This window comes from Mauremys mutica, chromosome 7, assembly GCF_020497125.1.
Source record: "Mauremys mutica isolate MM-2020 ecotype Southern chromosome 7, ASM2049712v1, whole genome shotgun sequence".
Taxonomy (NCBI): domain Eukaryota; kingdom Metazoa; phylum Chordata; order Testudines; family Geoemydidae; genus Mauremys; species Mauremys mutica.
The window spans coordinates 18,742,492-18,765,307 of record NC_059078.1 but is presented as its reverse complement, the minus strand read 5'-3'; the positions used below and the strand labels follow the sequence as shown (position 1 = coordinate 18,765,307).

Sequence of the window (22,816 nt, the reverse complement as noted above, 5' to 3'; positions counted from 1 at the left end):
GGCTGGTCAGCTGCAGGGGCCCCCAATGTCATGGAGGTCACTGGAATTCATGGATTCTGTGACTTCCGCAACCTCCGTGACATAATCGTAGCCTTAGTCATAAAGACACAGGTCATTTGAGAAGGGTTGTGTTAAGCAGTTAAAACTAAGCCAATGGGAGTTGGGGCTCCTAGATTTAATTACTAGCTCTGCCACTGAATTACTGTATGAATTTGGTCAAGTCATTAACCTTTCTGTGCCTCAGTCTACCATTCTGTGTAAAATGGGGTTATAAACTTACCCCCAGAGTTTTTGAGGCTTATGCTTGCAATGTGCTTTGAAATCTTCAGAGGAAAAGTACAACACAAGAAAGTATTTGTTTCCTATTAAATATTGTAATTCATTTTGCCTCTATCTGCTAAGGCATCCAAGAGGAAGAGCTTGATGCCGGTCATTTGGTTGGTCTTGCTGTGCTGCCTGCTATAATTGTACTTTGGAATGTCAATTTAACCCATTGTGTTATATTTAAAGTGCACAAAACTGAGGGAGATCTTGGATCATAATCCCTTCTCAATACCACTATGTTAAAAATTAAAATGAATGTTCTAATAAATCCTAAACATATGTTGCATTTTTAATAAGATCATGTTTTTTTCATGCTGTCTCCTGCCAAGATTGAGAGCGGACTTCTGTGATTTGGTGTATATGTTTATACAAGCACAATCAAAATCTTCTCCCGCAAGAAAACAACCTCCAATTTCTGTGCATGTGATCTCATTAACCATGGCAATAATGTAAACCTTCCCACACTTACTCCAGCCCCCATTAAATATTCTGCTTTAATATTAAAAGATCCTTTGTGGTCCCTTCCTCATTCCCTTGCTGCACTCCTCCTGCAGTGTGCTACCATCTTGGCACTCAACTGCAGTAGGTGTTGTGTGGGCAACTCCCGTCTGAAGCAAGGGGGGAGGCGGGCTTGAGACTTGCTGGGAGAAGCTGAACACTTTCTCTTCTCAAATGACTGAGCTAGAAATGTCTGTGCTGCTTCCTCTGCCTGTCTAGTCACTTAGTAATCTGCTTTTAGAAAGGCATATTTTGTTTGCCCAGATACTCTTATAGAGAAAATTATACCAGTTACACCTAAGTAGCTTCCCTGTCCCCACTTGAAGGCAAGCTTTAGCATCCAGTTACCAGTAGCCTTGATGGATACTAGTAGTAGTGAGCCATTCCACAGTATTTGGAAATAAACAGCTGTGGTTGGTAATGAGCTGTGGACTCATTACTCTGTTTTCCAGTATATCTAAAATATGATAGGTGTTAGATAGAACAGCTACTACATTTGAAGATCAGATCATTGATAAGGAAAACAATTAATCTTGCAGTGGGGATTAACCTATTAATAACTGATGTAACTATGAATCCTAGTGGCTCAAGTTCTATCAGGTACTGTTCTGGGCTCTATTGCATGCACTCCGTTTTTCATGAGCAGCATTTTTAACTTTTTTCTCACTTCCCCAGCTCCACCTCCTGTCTTGGACATTTTCTCATTGATAAAGAATGAGCAGTCCTTTCATAGCCTCTGTGTTCTGCATACAGCATAAATGTTTCTAATGTAATGGCTGAAGGATGCTTGAATGAAAGAGACTTTAACAGCATGTTTTCTGTATTGATTTTTTTAACCTGCTAGTTTCTGCATGAATGTGTAATATTGGCTCTTTTGTTTAACATTAGATAAGCATGAGACCTCCGTGGCACAACTGCATGTGTAGTCGCTCTTGAAGCAATTGCACACCTAATTGGCTGACAATCTTGGCATTTAAAAATATATATAAAGACAGGGGACATCTGTATTTATGAGTTGTCAAATATACGTGTTGGGTGTCATCTAATGGAGCCTTCTGGCAGTGAACAGATCTATGATGACCCTGATCCTGGAGGCAAATCCCAAGATCAAGATACCAAAAAACAACACGAATCTGAGCAAAAGTTGTCCAAAATTACTCATAATGCTTTGGAGAACATTAATGTGATTGGCCAAGGCTTGAAGCAACTTTTCCAGCACCAGCGCAGGAGGTCCTCGGTGTCTCCACATGATGTGCAACAAACTCAGGCTGATATGGAGGCCGAAATGGATTTGGAAAGCCAAAGCGCCTGTACTGAAATTGATGGTGTCTCCACCCACCACACAGCTCTGAATCGAGTGCTTCAGCAGATCAGAGTGCCACCTAAGATGAAGAGAGGGACAAGCCTGCATAGCAGGCGGGGCAAGTCGGATGCTCCAAAGGGAAGCCCACAGATCAACAGGAAATCTTCCCAAGATATTCATTCAGGCCGGCCCAGGTCTTCCTCCACCACTGATGCTCCCACTAACCTGTCTGTGCTGGAGATGACTTCTGTTTGTGTAGCTGGTGAGGAAGCCGCAGCAGCGGAGCGGGTAAGTTACCCAGACTGATCTTTATTTATTATCAGTCTACTTGTAGGCTTTGTTAAACTGTTTGAATTCTGTTTTAAAGCAAGTTTTTCTCTTGCCATAGACTATGTAAAATAGCATCTTCACCAGTGGAGCAAGGAGCTTGAAAAGATTCCAATATTAGGTCTTTTCTCAAATGGTGTGTATTTGACTTATTTTGTGTGCATTTGATCTCCAGAACTGGAGAGCTACACTTAGTGCATTATATTGGTCATGTTGTGTTCCATAATCAAAGAAGAAATGATGGCGACTCCGACAGCTGTTCTGGTTCTACCTCTTGCTGGCATCTGTCATTCTAGACTGCTACAGCAAATCTTTATTTAGTAAGTTGGGTAACTCTTTAGCCTTCTTTGTATTACAGAAAAATCGACAGTTTAGTTTGTGTGAATGGAACTATGGCTCCATTCAAGTAGACTGTGGATGCTGAGAGCCTATCCCAAAACCTGGGGTTTTTAGTGAACCCAGCGTGGGACTGTATTTAAGATGTTTTCACACTGCCATGTATACTGATTGATTAATCCTGTTTAGAGCAGCCAGGAAGCTGCATTGTATTAATAGCGTCTTAGTTTACCTAATCTGTGTGGAAAAATGTTTGCAAGTGATGTAGTCTCTGTCTAGTGGTATCTGTTCCAACATGTGCTTGCAAAACTATTTCAGTTAGTGGATTTATGGGGGTAAGGTTGAGAAAAGTCTGTCTTGCACTTTCTTCTATTCTACATCGATTTACTTGGTACATTTAAAAGTGCTGACTGAGCAAAGCAAAGATTCATCTCTGCCTGTTAAACTTCCTCCATTTGAAAAATTAGCCTTCGGATTTAACCAAGGCTATTGCCCAGAATATATGTGGTGCTATTAATAAAAAGCCTTCATATGTCCAGTGTTGTAACGGTATACTTTTATTCACAGGAGAATAAACGTGATAATGAAAGAACATGCTGTGCTGTTAAATATATTCTGGTTTTCATGTTCTTTATTAAAGTAACTCTTATAAGAATATAGCTCAGAACAAATCAGATGCAGAACTGGTGCATTATAGTATTTCATGTTTGTACAATGTTGATAAAATTTTATAATTTTTATCAAGTATAGCTTTTGAAGGATGAGGACCCTAATAAATCCATGTGTTAGGGACAAGATCTTGGAATTAGAGTTTATTGTTAAAGATTTAAGGAATACCAACCACTTCATTACTACTTGTTTCATCATGCTTTGTCAAAGATGAAAAAATACTCTAATTAGGACAGTATTTTTCAAATACACAAAACTGATTTCCAAGTCTAATTTGTTTTAATATAAACTAGTATAATTAGCCAGATGGAGAATTAGATTTCTTTAAGAGCTTGAAGCCATTTTAGTAAATACAAAACCTCTCAAAAGTTAATAGTAGTAGACTGAGGTTCTTACATTACAGAATGGATACAGCAGTAATGGTTGAAAAGTTTGCTCCAGTGATGAGACTAAACCTTGTTTTGGAGGGGCCACCTGAGAAGTGAGAAGGTAGTCCATGGGTTTTCCCTTGAGACTTCCAAGAATGGTAGTAAATGGTACCACTTGTGTGTGTTAATTTTTGAGTGGTGGTCACTGCTTACATCTGACTGTTCTATGATGGCGGTTGTCAATTGCTACCAGACTTCACAGGGTTTGAACTGTTGACCTATTAGTTTACTTTTAAATGTTCCAAATGACAAAAGTGCAACTACTTTCCTTGGACTATTCCACAGTCTAATATGTCTTGCTGTCTTCGCTTTCCCTGATATTTAGCCAAAAATTAGCGCATGATGTTCTGTTTTATATATAGGCAGTAATTATAGTATTAGTATTAATTACAATTTCATTCTAAGGCAGATGTATCAATAGAATAAAGATCCCACCTGAGATAGCGGTGGTATCTGTGACTTTAATTTCATGACAGAAATTAATCGAATAGCAATAAATAGTAATGTAGAACGTACATCCTTACAAGAGTAGTTGGCTTCATACTTGAACTCTACCAAAGTAGAGTGGTTTGTTTACCTGCCGCGTCTGCAGGTTTGGCCGATCGCAGCTCCCACTGGCCGTGGTTCGCTGCTCCAGGCCAATGGGGGCTGCGGGAAGGGCAGCCAGCACATCCCTCTGCCCGCGCCACTTCTCACAGCCCCCATTGGCCTGTTGCGGCAAGCTGCGGCCAGTGGGAGCCGCAACCAGCTGAACCTGCGGATGCAGCAGGTAAACAGCCCGGCCCACCAGGGGCTTTCCCGGAACAAGCGGCGGACCGGCTTTGAGAACCGCTGCCTTAGAGCATACTTGCTGGGAAATGAATGTGATTGATTGATGTTTTCACTGGAAATGGTAGGGCATTTGGGCTGAAACTTTCCTTGCTCAGTGTTTGTACCTAATACATAATAGATAGGTTACATACCATGGTCACTGGATATTGATTTTTGTATATGATTTGTTTGATCTCTAACTGTGCTGTAACCTAACTTTTTTTGCTACTACCGCTAGAATCAGTACCTAGTGTCCATGGTCTGTATCCTACCTATTTGTATTATGGTATCACTCAAAAGTTCCAATCAGTATCAGCACCGCACTGTGCTGGGTGCTGTACAGATGTATAGTAAGAGACTGTCCTTGCCCTGAAAAGCTAGTCATCCAAAATACTTTTTGACTAGTAAGATATTGCGTATTTTAGCATGTTTTAAATGTTAACTTTTTCATGGTTTTCTCCCTAGTCTGGGAGCCCCTTTCCAAAACCACCTGGTTTACTGAGGATTCTTTTTCCCCAGTCTGGAATAGTGATTTGCATGACTTCCACTAACACTGTCAGCTAACTGAGCCTGCTGACTGAAAGTAAGGATGAAAAGTCTCATTTTTATGAGATTTTTTTTTTTTTTGCTGCTAGGTTGTCATCTGCCTAACATGTTCACTCCCCTTTTTGAAGTACTATGATTATGCTGGAATGCTAATCTCTGTCTCTGCTGATTGCTCCATTAGAAGATTAGCATTATCATGAAATACAGGCATTCCATGCACTAGTTTAGAGTGAGGAATCAATATAAGAATCAAGCCAGGTGGTGTGCTGGGTGTTTTTATAGGCATGGGCTGCCTGTTGCAGAGAGACAGAACAGACGATGACAGTGTTACTGTGCAGTATGAACTGTGAGGAGTGTAGATTTTCCAGTTCCCCTGCGGTAGTAAAAAGTTGTCACTGCTACTGTATGTAAGGGAAAAAAACTATAACTGCTTGGTGACAAGTGAACTATTGCAACAAACCCCACTATAGCGAGATGTGAGTCAGTTCATTCTTTTATGCAATTTAAAATAATATTGGGATTCATGCTTTCACTGTCAAAACAGAATGTGAATAACAGTAGAAGGAAGGTTACATTTTTGCCTGTTGTAAAGTTCTGTGATAGTGAGTTATATTGTGCCACATAAGAGTGTCTCCTGGGTCTAAACAATTCAGCGGCTTCAGTGACCAGGTGCCCCTCTTGTGCCTGGTTCTGGATTTTCTTGGCTTGGTGCCATTTGCTTTTTTATATTTGCGTATTGCACCATTTTTCTGTCAAAGTGAGAAGGATGTTCATTATCCCAATGTCTGAAGATATATAACTGGAGAAATTTTGCAAAGGTCTGGGTCATGCTCTGTGGAAGTGTACAGCTTGTATATTTGGTTTTCTCTATCTATTTTGTATTTTACAATCTCTGTCAGAAGTCCTAGAGGACTTGTGTGAACTATTTCACTGATCATTCACAGAAATCAACTTTTTGTACCTTTGCTGAAAAGGTAACAATGGAAAGGACAGACAACAGGACTATTACATTATACAGATTGTCATCTCTGAGTTGCCCTTTGAGCCCAGGCCACTGATCTATGGCTATAGATGGAATCTGTGCAACAAGGCGAATTTGTGTAGAAGCTACAGCTTTTCATGTGCATGTGTAGAAATAATTTTAAAATCATTAGAATTTAGAAGCGGAAAAGATCCATTAGATCCACCAATCCATCCGTGGCAGTGAAGGATTGTTCCTACAGGACATTCTGTAGTATTTTTTGAGGCCTCTTCAGGTATATTGAATAAAATCTTCAGGAGCAAAACATTATTTGATATGACTGTTGGTCCTTTGACACATTTACTCCAACTTCCTATTTTGTTTGTGGAATTTAATAGACTTTAAGAAACATTCAGATGAGTTAAAATAATGGAAATTAGAGATGGAAAATAGTTGTTGTATAAAACACCTGCTCAGTACATACCACAAGTCCCAGTAGATACCACAAGAGCAGTTTACTTATCATTGTGCTAGCTAGGTCGTAGCTGTGGGTGGCAGAGGCATTTCCTTTCCTTTCTACTTCCCTAACTGCATGGGTGACTGGAGGATATGAGGATTGAAAAGTTTTGGAGAACATGCTTGAGTCCCGTCTACACTAGTTCCAGTTAAGTTTGGGATGCAGTTACAACCTGTGTCTATCCTGACACATTTCCATACTGTTCTGTTTTGTTGCGTAGATAGCACCATAACCATGTTCCCTAATCAAGGGCCTGTGCAGGTGGAATGCACAGCATCACTAGAACAGTTCAGGATACAAAATAAATAATAATGTCCCTAATTGAAACTTCCAGGGGATGAGATGGATTTGCAGGCTGAATAGATATTTTTTGAAAGAAAGTAATGTGAAGATTCAAAGTGTCATCTAAACCTGTCATTAGACTTCTAGTTTCAAATGCCTTTACAGTTGTCTATAAGTCCATCAAAGACAATCAGATTAATAAAAGGGGAAAGTGGCCAGTGCATCAGACTACCCAGAACTATGGATTTCAAATGTGTTTGCTCTTAAGACATGTTTTAATTTTGCAGAAATAGCAAGTGAAGAGTGGATTATGGGGAGGAAAATAAACAAATGTAGGTATTGGAGTAACTGTTAATTCTTAGTTAATCTTTGATAACAATTCGTATACTAAAGAAACTCAATCCTTTTTCACCAACCCAACTGAAAAAAACGACTATTGGGCAATACCGATTGAACTCGAGAGGTAAAGCAAATTAAGACTACTGCAGTGTTCTTCTGGACTCATGTAACAGGTCTGTGTTTTGCCACCCTTACTTTATTGGGAATATTTGGGAGCAGGATGCTACTCTGTGAATAAGGGTGGCAGAATGTAGCTCACAGACTCCATTCTATGTTAAAGTGGAATAGCAGGATGAAAGTCATGTTTCATACCCAGTAAAATTATAAGTAACATGTAAGAGGACTACAGCTGAGAATTTATTAGGGGAAAAATTATTATTTTTCAGTTCACTTTGTGCATTTACCAGCCTTTTACATTTTGTCAGTTGCACTGTTTTGCCTGTATAGTCAGCTTCTCCCCAGCTGAAAAGACAGTTAAAATTGGGGGGTGGGAGCGCAGAAAAGGCGCACTTTTTAAAAAGGTACTTTAAAAGGTGATGTATCAGAATCTGCTTTTATTTTTAAATTAGTTAAAAAAAATATTCAAGTTGATATGTGCCTTGAATTTCTCATTTTATGACTAGGTATCTGTGATGGGTTGGACCCCCATTCTGGGGTGCCACCTGATGTGCTGGGATTTCACTGAGCCTCTCTTGCTCAACCAGTCAGGGTTCCCGCTCCCTGCTTTGCTAAATTAGGCTCTCCGGACTCTTGCAGCGCACACACACAGGACTACACCCCGCTGCAGTCACAGACTGAAGTCAGCTCTGTGTGAGTGGCCTCCCCCAACAGTCACATGCACACCCCTTTTCGGAGATAAACCCAAAATAATACTGTCTTGCACTGTATAGAAAAATCTGCACAGCACAAGCTAATACAGATCCGCCCTCTTTCTCAGTGTGAAGAGAGATGTGCATGACTTCTTCCCCTCTCCCCCCCTCAGTTAGAAATTACATAAACTGTGTTTTTTATAAACAAGAAATACATTTGTTTAACTAAAAAGGTGAATTTTAAGTTGTTAAAGGGATAGAAAACAGAACAAAGCAGATTACCTTAGTAAATAAACAAAAACTGCAGACTGATCTTCACACACTAGATAGGTAGGATATAAATTAACAGATTATCACCCTGAGTGATAAACAGGCTGGCAGATTCTTAAGGCACAAGTTGCCTTGACTCCCCTAGGTTTTCTTACATGGGCTAAAGATCTTAGCCTGGGACCATCACTTCTCACAGTTCAGTCTTTGTTCCTTAGGTGTGGTAGTGTAGGGAGAGTGAGGACCCCTTGTTGTCATTGTCCCTCTTTTACATCTCTCCCCCCCACTTGCTGGAAAGCTTTTTTTGCTGTGACCTGGGTCAAACAGGTCCCATTGTATAGAGCTATCTCTGAGAGGTTTCTATTGCACAGTTCGTGGGGTAATCCTTATGCTCGTGTGCATTTCTTCAGTAAGCCACTAACATTGTTTTGCCTCATCCAGCATAGCACATTTGATATACAGAGACGTGGTCAATATTCCCAGTTTCAGATACAAAAATGATACATGCATACAAATTGGATAAACATTCAGTAAATTATAACCTTCCCAATGATATCTTACAAGACCCATCTTGTATAAAGTATATCTTAGTTATACCATATTCATATCATAACCATATTTCCATAAAGAATATGGGGTGTAATGTCACAGTAACTTAACTCTATTAGTTAGCTTCGATTAAGTGTCAGCCCTTCCATAGTTTGCACAAATAACATTCTGCTCAAAGACCAAAGAATGTAGATTCATAAAGTGTTGGGCTGAAATAATCAGACTAATCTTGATGTTTTAAGTTGGAGCAGAAGCCCTTATTGCCCCATCTGTCAACATACCTGGCTGATTAAACCAATTGTAGAAGAATACATTGCAACTGGAATTTCCCTATGTACTGTCAACAAGAGCTCAAAAGACTTTCATTGTTCCACCCTGCATCCCATCAAGGGGTCATGCAAGTGGATTCCTCCCATCAACTTGGTTTGCAGCTCAGAGCACATGGAAGGAGAGGGATAAAAAAAACCAACAAAAGGAACTAGATATCTCTGCTGCTTGGACTCTGGGGAGGCAGTGTTTCTAGGCATAAGCAAAAAAATCCCCAGCTGCTTAGAGTGGGTTAGCCCTAAGGGTCAAATAGAACTTGCTGATTATAGAAGCCTATATTACCTTTTGAAACATAAGACTGTAACTCATTCCTGTGTCAGTTTGCTTGCTTTAACTTTGTAGATAACTCTATAAATTCCTTTTCCTTTGTAATAAATCTTTATATAGTTTATTATAGGACTGGTTAGTAGCATTGTCTTTGGTGTGAGAACTAAGCTGCAATTGACCTGGGGTAGATGACTGGTTCTTTGGAACAAGGAGTAACCTGAGTATTGCTGTGATTTTTGGTGTAAGGGACCATCTATCACAAAGGTATGCTCACCTGGGTGGTGAGAGAGTCCCCTTGAGTATGCCAATCTGAGGCCTGATCTACTCTAGGGGGTGGGGTCAATGAGAGATACGCAACTTCAGTTACGGGAATAGTGGAGCTGAAGTCAAAGTATCTTATTCCAATTTACAACCCGTCCTCATGGCGCAGGATCGACGGCCGCAGCTCCCCCTGTCGATGCTGCTACCGCCGCTCACCCTGGTGGAGTTCCGAAGTCGACGGGTGCGCGTTCGGGGATAGATATAGCATGTCTAGATGAGACGCGATATATCGATCCCCGATAAACCGATTGCTACCTGCCAATCCGGCGAGTAGTGTAGACATACCCTGTATGTGATTCCATGTTAAGGCTGTTACAGTGCCTGAAGAGTTTCCACTTGATAATTGGTTGGTAAAGTCTAAGACTAGAACTCACAACCAGTTTGGGGTTTGTGTCCTGAGGTTGGTACTCCATACTTTTGAGTGGCTGCAGGCAACATTACAGGGGGCAGTTGGCTTCTCACAATCCAGCAGTGGAGATAAGTAGTCTAGGTAAAATGCAGGAAAGATTAAGGGTTATGTAAAGGGAAATATGCATGTAGACATTTTTTTAACCCTTTGCTCTGTGTGCTTTGTATTATTGGGTGAGTAAATAATGCTTTGTTTTGAATAAGCTGTTTTGGAGTTCTGTTAACAACCTTGCTGGTCATAGCTACCCATAGTGATAAGAGGTGCCAAAACAAAGTTGGCCCAGTTGCGTTAACATGGTTGGGAAATGGGGGCTGCAGCCCAGAGGTTGTCTGAGAGTCATTGCATAGCATGGTTGCACCCAGAGTGAGGTGCAGGAAGCCAGTTCTGTCACCTATGAGGTGTGCTTGAAGGATTAAAAAAGGTCTAAGAATATGTGGTAATTTTCATTTTATATAAATGTCCATCAGAGTCCTCATGCAAAATATAAACAGTTTTTGAACTGAAGTCTTATCCCACTACAAAAGCATGTTCCTTCGCTTTCCCTGTCAAAAATCACTTCTACACCAACCAAACTCTGCAGAAGGTGGTAAACTCTGTGGTTTCAAAGGCTGCTTCAAATCTACAATTATGTCTTTTAGTGAAAGACAGGTCATCAATAAGAACTTCAGTTCTTGTTATTCCGGTCAACTTACCATAACCTTAACTAAAAGAGGCAGTTACAAAATGGCAGTAAATGGCAAGGTCATTAGTGTTGGTTGGTTTCTTGAATATGTGTTTAGTGACCATTCTCTTTAGGAAAGCAGACACCTGCCCTACAGAGTGTTTGATTTTCAATGACAGTCCCCAGTGACTATCATGAGAGCCTGGCATGTCACATGCTGAAGCTCTTCCAGTATCTGTGGAACATCAGTGAGACATGCATATACTTCTGCCTACTCTTAGTATGGGGGAGAGAAGACCTGGGTGGAAGAATAAAAGGAATGGAATGCTCTAATCAATCCTCTTCTGTACAGGGGAGAGAAGCAGAAAGTAGGTCACCTCTGTGTAGACCACCTGCAGGATTTTAAATACTTAAATATCACTGTGGTGGGGATTCAATGTGAAAACCAAGAGAGGGAAGTCATTAGTATTTAGATGGGCAACTCCCTTTGTCCCGCCCCATCTTTCTATAAACTTTCAAATACTATTAGGGTTACACGTGAGACTGAATTTACTGATCCCATTTGATTTATTGGTGGATGATTATCCACATCATAAAACAAATCCACCCTTTGACCTAATTTGCCGTGACTGTTGAGAATGAGACCTTGAATTAAAATTACTGTGGGTCAGGACTGTGATTCATTGGCAGAAGATGCCATGGTACCTGCTTGTGCAGTTTCTGGCACTGCACATGGCTCTTTTAATGAACAGTAAACTAGTCCATGGGAATAAAATAGGTAAAGAGCTCTAGGAAGAGCAGCTTCTTCTCTTAACAAATTTTACACGTTACAGGTGAGAAACCCCACTTGTTTCCTTAGAGCAGATACCAATGCTGTGTTGCAGACTGTCAGGCAGTGGAGGTTGGAAGAGGTATCCAGGTGCTTCATGCTACCTTAATCCAGAGTTTAAAATGTCTCACAAAGGTAGGGTTGAAGGTGATCTCTGTATCCCACAGGGCTCTAAAAGGTCTATTACAGTAATGTTATGAAATCTGAATAATTTTACTCAGAGGCCTTACTAGACATATGACCTGCCCTTAAAACTAATCTGCGTGATGAGGAGGGGTCAGGGGGAAATAGCTTCTATTCCTTTGGAAGTAAAGCAGAAATGTTGCCCTATTGGTTGGAATTTCTAAATGAAAAGCAAAAAAGTTTGCTACAAAACTAACAAGTGAGCAACATGCCTGGGATTTGCATAAATGGCTGTTTGCAGAAATGATGTAGGCATATTGGTTCTGCCTGAAACGAGAATTTTATTGTAATCTGTTCCATAGACTAAGCATTCAGTCTAAGATGTTAAAAATTACTTAAAACTGCAATATTTGGCTAATTTTACAGTATAAATGTGTGGTGCATTAAAAAAAACACGCAAGTGTACATTTCAAGTCATTGATACATGTTTACTAGCAGAGTTCATTGCTTTATGATTCAGTACAAGCACAATAACCTCATTCAGCACATTTCAAATGTGGTGTTTTGCTCTTTTGAAAAACTAATTCAGCATTCAGTCTGCCACGCTGTGGCCATTTAGAGGGATTTTTGTGCAAGAGTCCTGCATGATTTGTATTGCCAACATTTGGTGCTCACACTTCTTGCTGATATTTATACTGCAGAATTAGTACAATGTAATTCAAATGATAGCACCGGGAAGGGGTGAAAAGTGTATTTAATTGAGGAAAGAGTAAGATAGAATTGAAATGAAGCTAAAAATAGTGAACCCAATAAATTCTGCAAGTCTAATTTTTTTATGTGCAATTCATATTTTTAACCTTTAGTTTTTCTAACCCTCTTTGTCTAGTCTGACTTGAGACTGTAAAAGCTTTGCATCTGGAATCATGGTTGACTTTGTGTGAAATACATAGGAAACTTAAGGAGACATAAGTGGTTATTTTATAATAAGTGGAAGGCAGCGGTTAATCAGATTGGGGGCTCACAGTTGAGACTCCTGGGTCCTATTCCAGCCTATGTCAATTGCGTGTACTTTGAATCTTTTAAAATAATTGCAATCCAAATAAAAGATGTTAGGAGTTCTTGAATACAATAGGTGAAGCTGTTGTGCTACCTTTTAATTAAAAAAAAAATCAGTAGCAAATTTCAGATGGAGAGTTTGAAGTGAAAAATACTTGGCAATCTTCTGTGGTTTTGCTTAACAGACCATGTTAGCCCTTTGTGGCCTAAGCTCTTAAATCATTTTAAAAAAAAGTATTATTAATCCTAGAAATAACACTAATAGCGTTTCATTTTCTTGATACTGATGGCAGTTGAATGTCAGTGTCTGAGGAAAGACTGTAACTTACATTGTCACTGCTGTGTACTTTCTTTAAGGGATAATTGGATGCAAATAGCAAGTGAAGCTGCCATATGGGGCCTAGTATCAGAGGGGTAGCTGTGTTAGTCTGGATCTGTAAAAGCAGCAAAGAATCCTGTGGCACCTTATAGACTAACAGACGTTTTAGAGCATGAGCGTTCGTGGGTGAATACCCACTTTGTCGGATGCAAATCACATATGGGGCCTGTGATTTAATACTGATGCAATTACATAATAAACAGGAATTTCAGTCATTAACACTTTTTTTTCTTCTGGTTTTCCATATTTTCTCCTCAGTTGGGCTGCCAACCACTTACAGCAGTCATGGGACAACACTTTTTGTTGTTGTTGTTGTTGCTTACAATAGAATGTCTGACATTGTGTAGCTCTTCTATTTCCATCAGGTATGTGACTACAAGACTAGTTTGTATCAGAGTTATACAATACTGCTTAGGGTTTTTGGGAGGTGGAAGTGTTTTGGTTTGGGTTTTTTCTTGCCCAGATCCTTTGTCCTTAGTGATTTTTTTCCAAACTAAACACACGTACTCTTCCAATGAACATACCCTCTCTGGACTCCACATCTTAGATATTTTCTTCCAGTCTTCAGAGCATTCCCTTTTTCATTTTGGAGGAGTAGTGCTGCTTCCTGTTTTTTCCCAAAGATTCTGTAATCACACCGTAACATGTTTGAAATAAGTGGCAATTCACCCCTTTATTTACAAAAGTGCTAATGTTCAGTTAAATATTGCCACAAAGTCCTAATTCTGAGCTGTGAGTTGTAAACGTTTTGCTACACTTAGGCCATGTCTACACTACAAACACAAGTTACATGACCATACAGCTGCCTAAATTTGTATGTCACTCGGACGTGTGCATACTTGGCTGCTTATATCAGTGATGCACATACTTGCCAGGAGTGTTTGTGTATCTGTAGAGTGCTGTGCAACATGGGAAGGTATCCTTGTATGCCATGCGCTGCTGTCTGTTACAGTGCCTTTTGGGACACTTTTTTGCAATGTTCTGTGGGATAGTAATGATTCGTCCAGGGATTTCTGAGAGATAAGGGTCAAGTTCCCAGCATTGGGAGTTCTCCATACCAGAATACCTTCCACATCCCCTAATTTTTGTGCCTTTTTAAAACATCCAACAAACCCACACAGTGCTTTTCATTCTCTGACAGAAGTGTGGAGTCCATTGAACTCAGCACTGTTCTCATGAGCGTTGTAAATACAGACCTCTAAATAATACTGCAACAACTGGGATCACAATGAGGAAGATGGAGGATATCTTTGAGGAGAGTTTGTTGCACGTGGGGGGCGGGAAATCCATCTTGCTGGTGATATTCACAGAGCAGCTGCAGACAATGAAGCACCACTTCTGGGCCTGAGACAAGCACCGATTGGTGGGTCGGTCACATAGTAATCCAGGTTTGGGATGAAGAGTGGTGGCTATAGCACTTTTGGATGCAAAAAAACCTCATTTCTGCATCAAGCTTGCCGCAGCCCTGCAGTGCATGAACAGCATAATGGGAGCTGTTTTGGCAGTGAAGAAGTGAGTATTGATCATGCTTTGAAAGCTTGCAATACCAGGTTGCTACCAGTGAGTGGGAAATAATTTTGAGGTTGGAAAATCCGCACTGGGACTCTTGTCAGGCAAGTGTGTAGGGCCATTAATCATCTCACTCCTGGCAGTATGCAAGAAATAGTGGATGGATTTGCAGCAATGGGATTTCTGGATGCATATCCCTATTTTGGCACCAACCCACCTTGCTGCTGAGTACATCAACAGCAAGGGATAGTTTTTCATTGTTATGCCAGTGCTAGTGGATCAGTGAGGACACTTTACTGATATCAGTGTCGATTGGACAGGGAAAGGTGCATGATGCTTGCATCTTTAGGAACACGGTTCACCGTCCCAGGCCAATGGGGGTGGTGGGAAGCCGTGGCCAGCACATCCCTCGCCCGCGCTGCTTTCTGCCGCCCCCATTGGCCTGGGACTGCGAACTGCGGCCAGTGGGAGCTGCGGTCGGCCAAACCTGCTGATGCGGCAGGTAAACAAATTGGCCCGGCCTGCCAGGATGCTTACCCAGGCGAGCTGCGTGCCAGAGGTTGCCGACCCCTGAGCTAGAGTATTATTGAAAGCAACAAAATTATCTTAATATTGTGGTACAATGCACAAGATTCTTCTTACTGTACCAACTGAGGCATAACTGATACTCCTTCTCTGTATCTGCACAGTGCTATAATTTTTTAATTTGGGCCAGTGGAGCTTTACAGATTGTATCACAAGGACACGGGGTTGGACATGCTGAGAAATAAGTCATAAGTTCCCTTCAAGATTTTCTTTGGAGAACTGCTTATGTCATCTGCTTCTGATGTGTTTTTAAGAATGGATGGGTATTACAAGGCCTAGTTAATGTCAGCTCAACACTTCGAAGATGCAAAACACTAGATGGGGCCCAATTCTTTGTGGAATGGAGACCCTCAACTCCCATTGGGTACTTTGCAGTATAAGGCCTCGTAGGTTCTTAATATTCTTCACTATCTGAAGTATTTTTTTTATAGTCTCTGCTGTATTGTTCCATTTTTCTGCTCTGTTTGCTATTGAAATAGAAGGGTAATATGTCATCACAAAACCACAAATTGCATTTGTTCTAACATCTCCTTTACATAATTTTGCATGTGTAATTTCCTGCTGCATGTTGTCAGGCTCCGTGAAGAAATTGACAAATGAGAGCGTCGTAGCATGAAAGATGATATAATAAAGTCTTATGTTGAGATACTTCAGTCGCTTTTGTATTTTAATCAGTGTGAATTTAAATATTTTTGCATAAAACTGTCCTCAGTCATCCTACTGAGCTGAGAAATCAGAATGGTGGTGGCTTAAAAATGATTGGCATGACATACATATCGCTGTATATGCACAGCTCCTATTAGGGATAATGAGTTACCCATGGAGTGGTTGGTGCACTGAAGTCTCCCCATCCCAAAACTCTGGTATCCAAGTTCACAATCTGTAGAAAGTTTCTGTGGGCTCCATGAACAGAAGTATTCATTCTGAATTCTCTTAGGGCCATGAGGGCAGTGATAGTGCCTGAACCATTGCACAGCCTTCACCTGTGTGGTGCTTGTTACCTTAAGGCAAAATTCTCTTCTCGTACACAGTGGCTCTTGATTGATATTCTGCTCTCTCCATACAAGCACAGATTTCCTGTTAGGAGAGTAATATATTGGAAATTAAAATCCACCATAGAGATCCAAAAGGAGAGTTTTTTACCCGTGGGACCAGATCCTACAAGGAGCTGAGCAGTTCCTGAGGGCTTGTCTACTCTTATATTTTATAGCGCTCTAATTTGCTGGCTATGGGGTGTGAAAATCACCCCCCTAAGTGCAGCAAGTCTGAGCGCTTAAAAGCGCTAGTGTAGACAGGCTCTGCTCTTAGCACTCAGATCTAGTCCCCTTGTGGAGGTGGATTACCAGGAGCAGTGGGAGAGTTCTCGCCCAGTGCTCACGCGTGACCACACTCGCACTTCAAAGTGCTGCCGCGGGAGCATTCCCACGATAATGATTTGAAGTTTCCAGTGTAGCCATGCCCTAAGATGATCTCCAGCCTTAGTTCCCATTAAATGAAATGGGAGTGGAAGGTGCCAGCTCCAGGCACTTCATGCAGCAAATGTACTCTCCCTGCCCCCTCCACTCCCCATCGAGTAGGAGACTTGCCCTAGGTGCTGTTACATTTGCCAAATAGGACTTTCCTGGCAGATACTGGAGTGGGATGCTTAATGTCTGTTTTTTCTCCGCCCAGCGTGAGGCTTGTTATCTCTGCCAAGCTGGTAGTGAGTAGGAAAAAAGTAGTATTAACACAGTGTAGCTGAATACAAAATTTTCTTGAAACTGGCCAGGCTCCTGAGATTTAGTGAGCAATGGACAAGCACTTGGATCACAAAGGATCCAGAGGTGAGGTGAGCAGAGTAAGGATTGATTACTTTGGTCAAAGTTTACTTTTTAATAACCATTTTTCGGTTAATTTGAAGGAGTGGCCAGAAAAACAGAGGTCAACTATGGTCTCTGGAATGACGAGACTTCTTACAGCCAATGCTAACATTGGGTGGCTCCTTCAGAAAATAGAGGAGAGGATGCTTATGAACTTCTGATAGTAGATTATTTCTTTTTCTGGTTTTCATTTATTGAGTAGAAATATTAAACAGATGGACACTAGGCCTACGGAAGAAACATTCTGTCTTCACAAAAGAAAAGATGACTGCAAAAGAGCAACAGCTGTTTCTTTCTGAATAAGATTCTTCCACCAAATTCTCATCTTTTCATCTTGCACACCAAGCTTCAGTCTTATGAAAAGGTGTTACTGGTGTGAATTCATTCATTCAGGAAGTAAAAACTGCAATGGAAAGCATTGTCTGCCTCAGTCTTGGCAGACCAGTTGGTGGAAGCCCTTGGCTGATATCTTCTGGTATTGCCAAGAAGTTAGATTGATGTGAATTCACTGTAGCACATTCCTCTGCATGACTTACAGCTACTCACAATTCTTTGGAGTTTTTGAATACACTCTAGCTCTTACACAGCTATTTCAAAACTGTCACTTGGTTGCCTTCCTGGTTAAGGAAGAGTGGGGTTTAAACTAATTCTTAACTTTGCAGTGTTGGCAAAAGCCCTGCTCATTCTTCTCAAATTGAAATGTTAAGATTAGTGAACATTTTGAAGATTTTTTGCTTTTGTCAGAAGAGTTGCCATGGATATCTGATACAAATTCTGTAGACAGTATGACTTCAAAGCCTGTCACTGCAAGCAGAGTTTGGAGCGGAGCCCGGAGCTGAAGCGCAAAGCAGCTCCGGAGCAGTGGAGCTGCAGGTTTTTGCCTGGAGCTGGAGCGGAGCCGGAGCACAGCTCCAAAGCCCTGACTGCAAGTGTAGTTCAATGTACTTTCCTGTAGAGAGACCCTGATACAGCATCTTTCCAAGGTACCATTCATTCCTCTTGCTTCCTGTTGGAATGTTCTTTATTTGGGGACTGTCCTAAAAGTTTTGATGGTCATTTATGTGAATGCTTGAAATAGTTTTGGATTTTTGGTTAGTAACTTCAGATTGAAGTTCATTTATATATCAAGTTTATTTACAGTCTGTGTTTATGTAGTCTTTCCAGAAATGCTCTCGTGTATGCTTCTAGAGTAGTGACTTAAAAAAAAAAAAATCTGTGCAGTCTCAGTATAATTTTGAGAGCTGGAGGTGAATAGCATAATTTGCCTACAACTTTAAACAAGCTGATTTCTAAAATGATTAGTATTTAACTTGATAGATGATTTAGTGCTCCCTTTGACTTCCCTGGGAACACTGCCTTCCTAAGATTGTGGGTAGAAATTTGTATCTAGTATTGCTAAACTGATATTTGGAAAAGTTAGTGTGCACTATTAAATGTCTTAATACCAAACTACTATTTTTCAGGCTTAACCTGAATCTTGAGATAATGGACATGCTTAAGGTCCTTGCATCAAACTTTTGCAAGTTGAGTATCTATCCATCTTTCTGTCTAAAAATGTGTTTGTATATGCGCGCACACTGCTTCCTGTATGCGGAATGGAGTTTTATTAAAACCAAAGTACTTGTCAGGGTTATAAGTATAATGGAAAGAAGGCTTGTGTTCGTTTGAAGACTTAGGTAACATATTGGGAGGGGAAGAAACAAGTAGTTTTGTTTATATCCTCACAACTGTGCAGTATGGAAGCCTTTGATGGATAGATAGGGAGAATTTCAGGACTGTAGCAGGTAACTCTTACTCAAACTAAAGGTGTAAGCGCTTGGATTTATGATTCCAGCAAACCTAAGTAAACAATTGTGCATGTCTTAGTCAGATTTTTGCTACCAGACCATGTAACAGTGAGTGTTTGTTTTTTCTGAACAATTAAAAAGCCATAACTGGTTGTTGATGGTATGTACAAAGATAAGATTGCATTGCGTGAGTCTGACATCAAGATAAGATAAACTGTCAAATTGCAGCAAGTGGCTTAATTGCAGATTTGATAGGTCAAGAGCAGGCGAAAGATTGTTTTACAAGCTCAGAAATTAATCTCCCAGTTTCTGAATTACAGTGAAAGACCATGGCTGTACCAGGCACTTCTGTTCCCTGCCTGAATACAGTAACCTTTGTAAAGCATAAGAGTGGGAGCTATAAAACTCTGCAATTTTGTTTAGCTGCTAATTGTCTGAAATACTGTTTATATGAGAAGAGAGAATAATGCCTATTACGATATTTGTGTTTGCAAGACCCTGTTTTTATTTTCACTGTCTCTAACAATAAGTAGATTTCATCCAGTCCCAGACAGTTGATGACTCTCTGTATTGCTAAATAATTACTTTGGTATATGGTATCTTTTCATTGCATAAGATCCCTAAGATACAAAAATCCAGATTTGTTATCCATCTGTAGAAATAAGATCTGCCCATCCTTCAAGAATGTGGCAGTTAGTCACTAACTGCTTTTTTAATTGAACTTTTCTCCAGTTGGAAGATGGAGTTCTGCAATATAGAAATGTAAATCCTATGGGAGATTTAAAGATCCTTTTTAAACCTTCCCCTACTTGCTGGCAGTGATCTTTCCTTCTGAAACACTGAAGACTCTGATCTTCTACCTTTCTTCCATTCCCCTCATATGTCAATCACTCAAGGTTTCAAGCTGGAACTACACCTCTACCCGGATATAATGCGATCTGATATAATGCGAATTTGGATATAACGTGGTAAAGCAGTGCTCCAGGGGATGGGGCTGCTTTACCTCGTTATATCCGAATTTGTGTTACCGCAAACGGTTCCTCTGCACCCGCCCCTTACTTCCTGCAGCCTTCCCCCCCCGCCCCAGCTCACCTCCGCTCCGCCTTCTCCCATGAGCGTGCTGCAGCTCCGCTTCTCCTCCCTCCCAGGCTTGCTGTGCCAATCAGCTGATGAGGAAGGTCCTTTGTACGGAAACAAACATCCAGACATGCCTCATATCAAACCCTGGAAACCAGTTAGAAACAATGCTGCTTTTGAATAAACATTAGGGGTATCCACATGAATTAATAACGATTCTGTTGTAATTTCTTTATATGAGGTTTTCAGAATATATTTTACAAATGTTAACTAAGCTACACACAGATGTGAAGTAGGTAGGGCATATATGGAACACTTCAGCCACCTCTGTAGTGGAATGCAGCAGCTATTTAACATCATATATGCTACACAGCAATTTAGAAGAGGAATTTGAATACCTTGAAATTCCATAGTCAATGTCAGTAGACTGATTCTGTGAGTTAGTTTGGACAGCACACTGGAATTTCTCATAAAGAACTCTGAGTGCTTCAGTGACCACAAGTTCTCAATCTCAGTTTCACCTTTTTTTAAAAGATGAAAGACCCTTAATGTAAACTGGGAAAGCAGTGGGTGTGTTATTCCTTGACTTTAGCAAAGCTTTTGATACAGTCTCCCACAGTATTCTTGCCAGCAAGTTAAAGTAGTATGCGCTGGATGAATGGACTATAAGGTGGATAGAAAGCTGGCTAGATCGTCGGGCTCAACAGGTAGTGATCAATGGCTCCATGTCTAGTTGGCAGCCAGTATCAAGCGGAGTGCCCCAAGGGTCGGTCCTGGGGCCAGTTTTGTTCAATATCTTCATTAATGATCTGGAGGATGGCATGGACTGCACTCTCTGTAAGTTTACAGATGCACTAAACTGGGAGGAGTGGTAGATACGCTGGAGGGTAGGGATAGGGTACAGAGGGACCTAGACAAATTAGAGGATTGGGCCAAAAGAAACCTGATGAGGTTCAAGAAGGACAAGTGCGGAGACCTGCACTTAGGACAGAAGAATCCCACACACTGCTACAGACTAGGGACAGAATGGCTAGGCAACAGTTCTGCAGAAAAAGACGTAGGGGTTACAGTGGACGAGAAGCTGGATGAGTCAACAGTGTGCCCTTGTTGCCAAGAAGGTTAACAGCATTTTGGGCTGTATAAGTAGGGGCATTGCCAGCAGATCGAGGAACGTGATCATTCCCCTCTATTCAACATTGGTGAGGCCTCATCTGGAGTACTGTGTCCAGTTTTGGGCCCCACACTACAAGAAGGATGTGGAAAAATTGGAAAGACTCCAGCGGAGGGCAACAAAAATGATTGGGGGCTGGAACACATGATTTATGAGGAGAGGCTGAGGGAACTGGGATTATTTAGTCTGCAGAAGAGAAGAGTGAGAGGGGATTTGATAGCTGCTTTCAACTACCTGAAAGGGGGTTCCAAAGAGGATGGATCTAGACTGTTCTCAGATGACGGAACAAGGAGTAATGGTCTCAAGTTGCAGTGGGGGAAGTTTAGGTTGGATATTAGGAAAAACTTTTTCAGTAGGAGTGTAGTGAAGCACTGGAATGGGTTACCTAGGGCGGTGGTGGAATCTCCTTCCTTAGAGGTTTTTAAGGTCAGGCTTGACCAAGCCCTGGCTGGGATGATTTAGTTGGGAATTGATCCTGCTTTGAGCAAGGGGTTGGACTAGATGACCTCCTGAGGTCCCTTCCAACCCTGATAGTCTATGATATCTAAAGTCTACTGACCCAGCCTCCGCCTACATTACCCTCAGTGTTCACAGAAACAAAACTTTCAGCAAGTCTTATGGCTTCAGGTGGGTAATATTTGACTGCATGCATGTCTGTCTTAATAAACAGAGAAGAAATACAGAAAATGAAAGAAGCAGAATGGTTTTCTGAATATATCCATGAAGCATGAGCAACTCTTTAAAACTGTGTGTGCAAAGATTGGCCCCACAGAGATTTAGATAAGTGGTTCTAAAAATAAAATTGAGGTAATTGGGTAATGTGAAGAGTATTTAATGCTCTGTAAAGCCTCCAACACCAAGAAAATGTGATCAGGCAGGAATTTGCAGAAACTAACTTATCCCATTACCCCAGGCTTGCTGAGTAAGCAATAGGACCTTTTTCTAAGTTGAAGCTAGAATGCATTTGGTTGTAAAAATCTGTTTACAACAGCAGGACTGATAAGAATTCCATAACCCATTGTACATGTGTATTAATGTATTACTGCCATAAGAATTGGACCCCAAGGAGCAGTGAAATCACGCTTCTGTTTTTCAGCATGAGTTTAGTTGGCAACAGCTACATGTAAATTATACGGAGAGGTTTGTGGGTTTACAATAAGGAAGAAAAATGCTTCATTAAAATTTGAATTTGTTAGTGCTTAATTCCATTCCAAAGTACTGGAGAGTCAGTTTTGAACTCCTTGACAGGAGAAGCAAATCTTATTTTATTGAATAAGGGCCTGGCAGAGTAAATCAATTAGATTTAACTCCATTAAATCCTCAGCACCATGTATCACATCTAGAATTACTTTACTGAGCTACAGTAATGACATCTTGGAGGTTTAAAAACACCTGGTGATCAAAGCCATACCCATTGTAAGAAGAGAAGAATTGATTGCCTGTACCCCTATGCCTCCCTTATTTCTACATTTAAAAAGTAATTCACACTTC

The 22,816-nt window shown here is 40.8% G+C and overlaps 1 protein-coding gene across 7 annotated transcripts in view; it reads left to right on the top strand.

Moving 5' to 3' along the window:
* The window catches only part of TMCC1 (transmembrane and coiled-coil domain family 1), a 198,283-nt gene that overhangs the window by 42,544 nt on the left and 132,923 nt on the right, over nucleotides 1-22,816 (top strand). For 3 of the 7 annotated variants that reach the window (XM_045024683.1, XM_045024685.1, XM_045024684.1), the window contains one exon: nucleotides 2,169-2,413. The exons of 3 other annotated variants lie outside the window; for them this stretch is intronic. In XM_045024683.1, the coding sequence (XP_044880618.1) occupies nucleotides 2,169-2,413 (245 nt within the window). Of the gene's footprint in view, nucleotides 1-1,720; nucleotides 2,414-22,816 lie in introns of those variants that run through there. One more of the 7 variants, XM_045024682.1, reaches the window with a different exon arrangement.